The 8421-nt window shown below is 71.2% G+C and overlaps 1 protein-coding gene across 2 annotated transcripts; it reads right to left on the bottom strand.

The window, feature by feature from the left end:
- Nucleotides 1-1657: 1657 nt before the first annotated feature.
- On the bottom strand, nucleotides 1658-6626 carry BSG (basigin (Ok blood group)). Of its 2 annotated transcripts, XM_070058400.1 has the most exons (8): nucleotides 6488-6626; nucleotides 4331-4678; nucleotides 3642-3798; nucleotides 3227-3309; nucleotides 3010-3146; nucleotides 2642-2918; nucleotides 2449-2473; nucleotides 1658-2059 (listed from the first exon to the last, which is right to left on the bottom strand). In XM_070058400.1, exons 1-8 carry the CDS (start codon nucleotides 6552-6554, stop codon nucleotides 1993-1995), a joined length of 1161 nt encoding a protein of 386 aa, XP_069914501.1. In that variant the 5' UTR covers nucleotides 6555-6626; the 3' UTR covers nucleotides 1658-1992. The 2 variants fall into 2 exon arrangements, with proteins under 2 accessions (XP_069914501.1, NP_001075843.1); NM_001082374.2 differs by lacking the exon at nucleotides 4331-4678 and having other exon boundaries at nucleotides 1659-2059; nucleotides 6488-6567.
- Nucleotides 6627-8421: the final 1795 nt, after the last annotated feature.

Genomic DNA, 8421 nt, shown 5'->3' with positions numbered 1-8421 from the left:
GGGTGCTGGGGGAGGGGCGGCTGCGCCCTGGAGAGGCAGGCAGCCAGCTGCTGTGCCCGCCGGACTCCCGCCATGAATGGGCCTTGTCTGCTGGACACCCAGCCCTGCCCCTCTGCCCACTGGGCGCCCCTGCTGAGCACCCAGTGAGCCAGCTGCTGCGACAGGGCCTGGGTGCGGGGGGCATACAGCAGGCGCTTCCTGGAGGAACACGGACCCTCCGGCAGCATGGCCATGTGACAAGGTTTTTAAATTAAGAGGAAAAACTTTCAAGTTTTGGTATTTTCATTTCATTTGCAAGGCAGGCAGGCAGAGACGGGTTCACTCCTCAGAAGCCTGACAGCCAGGGCTAGGCAGGCTGCAGCCAGGAAGTGGGCGGCAGGGACCCCAGTGCCCCCGCCCCGAGGCTGCTGCACGCGGAGGGGCAGGTGCAGGCCCCGCAGTGCCTCTGGCGCCTTCACTGCAGCCAGCTGGGGTACCCGGGGGACGGGCGTCCGATGCCCCTCGTCGCCTCTTGGACTGGCCTTTCTCTGCCTGTGCGTGGGACCCCTGGTCGCACCAAGCCAGCATCCTAGGATTGCCCCTCGCCCAGCAAACGCAGGAGGGGACCCGTCTTGCCCACCCGAGGCGGCGGCGAGCCAGAGGGACGCAAACCACGGTGCATCCGGCAGCCGGTGCTCCCGGACAGGGCAGAGTGGTCTGAGTCCGTGCTGGGAGCCGGGGAGACGCACAGGGCTCCCTGTCGGGTCCGCGCCTGCTCGGTGTGTGCGCGGCGCCCTCTGGTGGTTGCCAGGAGGAAGCGCGGGGCCTCGGCGGCCGCGCTGGCCGCTTGGGTCTGGATTTCCAAGCAGAACCTCAGCCAGCCAAGCCTGGCGTTCCTCCAGGGCCCCCGCCGCGCACCTGGCCCAGGGCTCTGGGGACACTGGGAATGGAGCCCCCATCTCAGAGCAGCCCCAGGCCCGAGCTGGGAGGACAGCAGGGCGCAGGACGCTGGCGTCCCAGGCAGCAGAGCCCACTGCACCATCCACCCTCAGCCTGCGTGGCATCCCTCCAACACGGAGAACTCCTATCCCTGTCTGACCCGATCTCCGGCTTCCCAGTGAACTTGGGAGGGGCTGGCCAGCCAAGGGACAGGTGCAGAGGCTGGCTGAGGGCCCGAGGCCCCACATCACCGCCCCCACCGCAGCCAAACTTCACCCCAAGTCCCTGCTCCCCAAGTTCCCTCCAGCATCTGTGCAGCTGCGGCGGGCCCCCTGGTCCTGGGGACCCACAGTACCCTTCAGGGCCGAAGTGGACGCTTGCCCCGGCCCAGCCGGTGGCCCCTGCAGGGGACTCGGGGGCACCAGGTCTCAGAGCGCCACAGCCACGTGTCCAGGAAGCCTGTTGGGGGGCCAGCACCGGGCAGGAAATCCACCCCGTGTGTGGGGGGCGTCTGTGCTTGGCAGGAAGTTCCTCCCATGTGTGGGAGTGGGGGAGGGGTCTGAGCCTGGCAGGAAGTCCCCCACCATCCCCAGCAGGAGTGGGGGGCCTGGGCTCCAAGGGTGGTCACTGTCCCTCCCTCCAGGGACCAGAGGGCCCAACACAGTCCTCCTACCCGCCCCAGCCTGGGATCCCCAACCCCCACAGCCTGGGGCAGCTGGGGGCAGACAAAGCCACAGTGCACGGGTGGGGTCAGTCTTTATTGGGGGACGAGGCTGCCACCCTGCGGGCAGCTGAGGCCCCACAGCTGTCCTGTGCCCTCAGAAGCCAGGAATAAAAATGGAAGCGCAGGGCGTGGCCAGACAGGCTGGAGGCCGGGCCTCCTGTGACCTTCCTCAAAGGGCAGGGTCCCCCCCCCCACAAGGGGCCTGGAGGGCAGGTGTAAGGGTGTGGCCTTCAGCCCTGGGCGGAGCCTTGGAGCAGGCAGGTGTAGGGGTGTGGCCTCCAGCCCTGGGCGGAGCCTTGGTGGGCAGGGCTCAGCTCCTCGCAGCTGCACCCCAACCCGGAGCGGCCGGCTCAGCTGGCGTTCCTCTGTCGGACATTCTTGCCCTTGTCGTCATTCACGTGGTGCCCGCTGCTTTTCCTGGAGACACAGGGCCCAGCTGAGCTCTGACGACAGGGAGCCTGCAGCCTGGTCCCCCATGTGGCCAAAGCCCCCCCCAACCCCCACAGGGCCTGCAGCCTGGGCCCCCTGAGTGGCCAAAGCCCCCCCCCCAACTCCCACAGGGCCTGCAGCCTGGGCCCCCTGAGTGGCCAAAGCCCCCCCCCAACTCCCACAGGGCCCAGCTGAGCTCTGACGACAGGGAGCCTGCAGCCTGGCCCCCCATGTGGCCAAAGCCCCCCCCAACCCCCACAGGGCCTGCAGCCTGGCCCCCTGAGTGGCCAAAGCCCCCCCCCCCCAACTCCCACAGGGCCCAGCTGAGCTCTGAGGACAGGGAGCCTGCAGCGTGCCCCCCCCACAGCGGGACTCACAGTGGCGCGGCACCGGCGTCCTCGTCTGAGCACCACAGCCACGTGGAAGAGAAGGGCAGGGTCAGGGGTCAGTGCTGCCCCCCCTTCCCCGTCCCCACCCCCTCCCTCTCCTGGGCACACCCAGGCCCTGCAGAGCAGTTGAGGGGCGGCTGGGCCTGAGCCGCGGGCGTGGCGCCCCCTGGGGGTCACTCACCGTCCAGCACCTCATCCGGCTTCCGCCGCTTCTCGTAGATGAAGATGACGGTGACCAGCACCAGCACCTCGGCCACGATGCCCAGGAAGGGCCAGAGGGCGGCCAGGCGGCTGCGCACGCGCAGGGTGACCACCGCCGCGTCCGTGCCCTGCAGGCTGGTGCCGTTGCAGGCGTACTCGCCGGGGTCGGAGGTCAGGTCCAGGTCCTTGATGTGCAGCTCCGACTGGGCCTCCGAGTGGCTGATGAAGAACCTGCTCTGGGAGCCGTTCTGGATGACCTGGGGGCAGGAGGCAGGGGGAGGCTGAGGCCGGCCCCACAGGGCGCCCCGTGGGCCCCCCACCGCCCCCTGGCCTGCCCCGCGCCCTCACCTGGTCCCCGGAGTCGGCCACCTTGTACCAGACCCAGGCGGTCACGAAGGGGAAGGACTCCGACTTGCACAGCAGGGTGACCGAGTCGCCCTCGTTGGCGTGCTCCGACTTCTTCACAGCCTTAATTCTGGGGGGCCCTGGGGGGAGCCAGAGGGAGCCTCGCACCCCAGGCGCGGCAGGAGCCCCACCCGAGGCCCCCAGCATGACCCCCGCTCACCGTCCACGGTCAGCGTGGCCTCGCCCGTGTCCTTGGGGAGGAAGAGGCAGGAGTACTTGCCAAACCTGTCGTCCCCGGTCACGCTGCGACAAGACAAGCGGCTGTGAGCCTGGGCCCGTGGAGGGGCTCGTGCAGGACCCCGGGCTGCCCCCCGGAGGAGGGTCCGGGCTGAGACCTGGCCCCCTGCCCCAGCCCCCGGGAGGGAGGAGGAGGGTCCGGGCTGAGACCCGGCCCCCTGCCCCAGCCCCCGGGAGGGAGGAGGAGGGTCCGGGCTGAGACCCGGCCCCCTGCCCCAGCCCCCGGGAGGGAGGAGGAGGGTCCGGGCTGAGACCCGGCCCCCTGCCCCCTGCCCCAGCCCCCGGGAGGGAGGAGGAGGGTCCGCCTGGGCGGCCCCGGCCCCGGCCCCCGCACTCACTTGTGCTCGGTGTGCAGGCCCTGCAGCTGGTCCTCCTTCACCACTTCCTTCCCTTTCAGCCAGCGGTGCCCAGTGACGCCCGCGGCGCTGGTGTTCAAGGTACAGGTGAGCTGCACCCAGGAATCCCCGCTCTGCACAGAAGTCGTCACGGTGCCCGCTGGGAGACCACGGCGAGAGGTCAGCAAGGGGCAGGAGAGGAGGGGTCGGCCCTCCGCCACGCCGAGGCCTGGCTCAGAGGGTGCCCTCCGGAGGGCCCTTGTGCACGGGGGTGTGGCCCAGGCATCAGCTCCCGGCTAGGCTAGGCTAGGAGCAGCCCTGCAGCACGCCCACACCTCCCGCCCCGCCCCGCTCTACCCCAGGCTCGACACAGCGGCCTCACGGTCAGCTGAGCACGTTCCCATGGGAGGTCCGGAGAGCCTTGAACCTGGGCTGACCCAGGGAGCAGACCCAGCCCCACCGACCAGGACAAGAGCCAGACAGGCGCCCACGGAGGGAGGGAGCACGGATGGAGCGGGTCGGAGCGATGGACGCATGGGCGGACAGGACGGGGGCGAGGGGCCCACCCGCATCCAGGCCAGAGACTGCTCAGGTGGGTGGGAGGGACAGAACCGGGCAGGAGAGGGCCTGGGCTCTACTGGGTGGGAGCCGATGGCACAAGAGGGACACTGAGGCAGGTCTCTGCCACTCACGTTCCAGGACCGCCAGGCTGGCCTGGGCACGGACCCACTTGACCCTGGGCGGCCGGGTCAGGTGGTTGCGGTCGGGGTCGTTGCTGGCCCGGCACTCGTAGGTGCCCGCGTCCTCGGCGCTGAGCTGGGCGATGGACACGGTGCTGGCCGCGTGCTCGCGGTAGGCAGCGTGGATGTGCACGCGGCCCTGCCGGGCGCCGTCCCAGAGCTGGGAGCTGCCGTCGCCGGGGCCGTCCCCTTCAAACCACCACTGGATCTCGGGGACCGGGCGGCCCACGGCCTCACAGTGCAGCTCCACGCTGCCCCCCGCCCGCCCCTCCTGCGACAGTGGGGGCCGCACAAAGCCAGCTACGGGGAGAGGGCGAGAGCGTGAGGCCCCCACGGCAGAACAGGAGCGGGCTGCCCCCACGGAAGGCAGGGCAGGGGGAGCACACGCATGTCCAGCTAGGGCTGAGCCCCTAAGGTCACGGGACGGGCGCTGGGCTCTGCGAACAAGGCAGCTGTGGGGACAGTGAGGGGCGCAGGGCCCTCTTGGCACGGACACCCGGGCCATCATCGGCTTCCTTATTTGAACACAACAGAGGGTCCTGGACACTGCCTAGGCGGACAGGGGCGGGCAGGGGCTCCCGTCCACCCTCCCCTGGGTCCTGACGCTCCGGCCCCAGGTGCCCTGGGGACGAGGCACCTGCCTCCCTGGCCCGCCTGGAGGCCGCTGGACCAGCCCAGGTGGCCTCCAGCAGAAGGACCCCTAGCTGCAAATCCCACAGCCCTGGCAGAGCTGAGTCAGGCAGGAAGTGAAGCCGAGGTGCCCCCCGAACACCCCGGCCGCCTGCAGGTACCGGGAGAGGCCGTACTAGCCTGGCCGCAGCTGTCCCAGCCCCGGTGTCCAAGGTGGGGAACCGGCCGCCCCTCCACAGGTCTGCACCACCTGGCGCTCCCCAAGGGACAGACGCAGCCTCCGACAAGAGCAGCTGGACGTCAGGGGGACACTGGTGGCCCAGCTCCCTGGGGTGAGGCCCCTGGCCGCCCCAGTCCACGCCACATCCAGCCCCAGGGTCAGTCTCAGAAAAGCCACAGCTCCACTCGGCCCACGTGATCTGCAACTCAGGTTCAAGTCACCTTCACTAGAGAGCGGCCAGGCGGGCAGGGGGCCAGGCGCGGCCTCGGTAAACAAGCCCAGCCTAAGGCGGGGCCGCTCGGGAGGGAAGGGCCCCACCCGCTGGGGGCCTCGCCTCTGCCGCCCCACCCTCAGCCAAGCCTCCCCCGGAGGCCAGAGGTTAAGCGTTTGCTCGGGGCGGGCCAGAGTGCGGCCCTCCTGGGCTAACCCCCGCGGGGGCCCGCGGCTGTGCGCCTGGAGAACAGAGCTGGCCAGGCCCCGACCCGGGGGGACAGGAGGTGGCCAACCCAGCGCGGCCAGGCCCCGCACAGAGAGCAGAAGCGTGCACGGGCAAGACCCGAACACCCATATAAGGCGCCCGGGAGCCAAGTCGGAAGCAACACCCCACCACGCACCGTGCGCCCACGCACACCGCCGCTCCGCGCAGGGCTGAGATCCCGCACGGCCCCCGGCCCCGGGGTACGGTCGACTAAGCCCGGCAGGGCCAGAGCGCGCTCCGCGGGGGCCCCGCAGGAAACCCGGCGCCGCCTGGGGCTCCCTCGCGCCCCCCGCGCTCGGTCGAGGCCGGGGACCGGGAAGAGGAAGCCGCCGAAGTGGGTCAGCAGCGGCCCGGGAGCTCCCGGCCGGGCCCTGGGGCTCCACGCGGGGCTCCCCCCAGCGGCCTGGGCGACCTCGCGGTGACCTTGGAGACCCACCCCCAACAGGCAGAGGAGGAGGGGGCCCGCACGCCCGCGCAGACCCCGCAAACGCGGGCGCGCCGCCGGCCAAATCCCCGCAGGAATGATAATCCCGGGGCCCAGCCTGCCCGGGCAGCGGCCGCGGACTGCAGCCGAGGGCCACGAGCGGCGTCCCACGCGGGGGTCAGCCCCGGCCGCGTGCACCGTGGAGGGGGACGGCGGCCCCCGAGACCCGGGGCCCTGCTCTGCAGGGTGGCCGCCCTCCCGACGAGGGCCCGGGCCGGGACCCCCGGGGCGGCGGCGGCTCGTAGCCCCCCCGCCCCGGCTCGTAGCCCCCGCCCGCAGCCCCCGAGCGGCGCCCACCTGCCGCAGAGGCGCCCCCGGCGCGCAGCAGCGCGAGCGCCAGCAGCGCGAACAGCACAGCCGCCATGTCCCCGCCGTCCGCCGTCCACCGAGCGCCGTGCCCGCTGCCGGCTACGGCCCCTATAAGACCGGCCGGGCGCGCGTGCCGGGCGCGCGCACGCAGGGCGGTGCCCCGGGGGCGGGGCGCGCACGGTGGTGGTGGTGGGGGCTACGGGCGCTCCGCGCACGCGCACACACGCACGTACGCGGGCGCCGGACAGGCGGGCGGAGGCTGCGGAGGCCGGGGCGGGCCACGTGACTCCGGGCGGGCCACGGGACCCCGGGGGCGGCGCGGCGTAGCGGGGACCCCGGGCAGGGCTCGGGGGCTAGGGTGCGCGCTCAGACGCGCACGTTCCTGCCGCACCCCTGCTGGGGACGGCGCTGGGACCCCCCACGACCCAGACGAGGGCCGCAGGCCGCGCGCGCGCCCAGGTGCCGTGGAGTCGGGGTGGAAGTTAGGCGTCGGCGCATGCGTGCGAGCGCGGCCTGGGGAGGGCCAGGAGTCGGGGAAGCGCCCCGAGTTTTACCCCGCGGGATCCCGCCCAGGCCCAGTACTGGACAGGAGGCCGTCCTGTGCCCGGGGTTGCGTGGGCTCCCCGCGGGACAGCGCTGAGCCGGGGAACCTGGGGCGGGTGCCCCCTCCGTCACTCCTGCACCCCTCCCCTGGGGCGGATGCCCCCTCTGTCACTCCTACACCCCTCCCCTGGGGCGGGTGCCCCCTCTGTCACTCCTGCACCCCTCCCCTGGGGCGGATGCCTCCTCCATCACTCCTGCACCCCTCCCCTGGGGCGGGTGCCCCCTCTGTCACTCCTGCACCCCTCCCCTGGGGCGGATGCCTCCTCCATCACTCCTGCACCCCTCCCCTGGGGCGGATGCCCCCTCCATCACTCCTGCACCCCTCCCCTGGGGCGGGTGCCTCCTCCATCACTCTTGGACCCCTCACCTGGGGCGGATGCCTCCTTCGTCACTCCTGCACCCCTCACCTGTGGCTGAGGAGGGAGGAGCGCCGCACAGTCCGCAGTCTGGGTGCAGATGAGCTGCGGTCCCTGTGTAGCCGCACGGCATTGGCTTCCCTGGGTGGGTGGCGGGCGCGGGTCCACCCGTTCCTCCCCTGGGCTGCCTGCCCCTTCTGCTGCTGCCTGGCCGGCCACGCCTCTGCCTTCAGGATTCTTCCTCGGCTAAGAGAACGGGTTCCCCCATCCCCGCCAGCAGGTACACCCGGAAAGCGCTCGCTTTCTGCTGTTTCAGTTGTATTTTATTTATTTGAAAGTGGCAGGGGTGGAGTGAGGATGGGCCAGAGCAGGGGCCCGGGAGCTCCATCCGGGCATGGGCGCCGCGTGGTGGGTGAGCAGGAAGCGGGGTGTGCCCCAGGCACGCCGACCTGGGCTGTGGCGTCCCCTCACTCCATGCCACTGCCATCAGCCCTGTGTGACAGCCCAGGTCCCCGGGGGCCCTGCCTCGCACGCGGGAGACCGGGATTGGGCTCCCGCCTGGCCCAGGCTGTGGCAGGTATCTGGGGAGTGAAGCAGCGGATGGAAGATTTCTCTGTGTCACTCAGCCTTTCAAATAAATCAGTAAAACCTGTGCGAAGTCTACGAAGGCTCTGAACAGGCGTCCTCAGCCAGTCAGCAGGTCTGACCAGCGGGGGGCAGGGCGGGCTGGGCCTTTGCACCCTGCCGCTGGGGACACGAAGTGGTGCCTGGAAGAGCAGAGCCACTGCTTAACCCTGGGGTCACAGGCCATCGACAGGAACAGGGCCATGCATACCATGCACCGGGAGGCTCTGGCCCGGGACAGTGTGGCGGTGTTAGGCAGCCTCTGTGTGTAGGGACAGCCTGGAGACCAGCACCTTGCACTTCGAAGCCCTGCTCGGACCCTGCTCGGACTCCCAGCCC

Source organism: Oryctolagus cuniculus, chromosome 16 (genome assembly GCF_964237555.1).
Source record: "Oryctolagus cuniculus chromosome 16, mOryCun1.1, whole genome shotgun sequence".
NCBI lineage: Eukaryota > Metazoa > Chordata > Mammalia > Lagomorpha > Leporidae > Oryctolagus > Oryctolagus cuniculus.
Note: the sequence above shows the minus strand (reverse complement) of the source record. Positions and strands in the feature narration are given on the sequence as shown.

Coding starts and splice junctions, on each gene's coding strand:
- BSG (XM_070058400.1), bottom strand. CDS start 6,554: ATGGCGGCTGTGCTGTTCGCGCTGCTGGCGCTCGCGCTGCTGCGCGCC. Junction 3,147..3,226: donor GGCCACGCTGACCGTGGACG/GTGAGCGGGGGT, acceptor GGCTCCCCCCAG/GGCCCCCCAGAATTAAGGCT. Junction 2,060..2,448: donor GACGCCGGTGCCGCGCCACT/GTGAGTCCCGCT, acceptor CTGTGTCTCCAG/GAAAAGCAGCGGGCACCACG.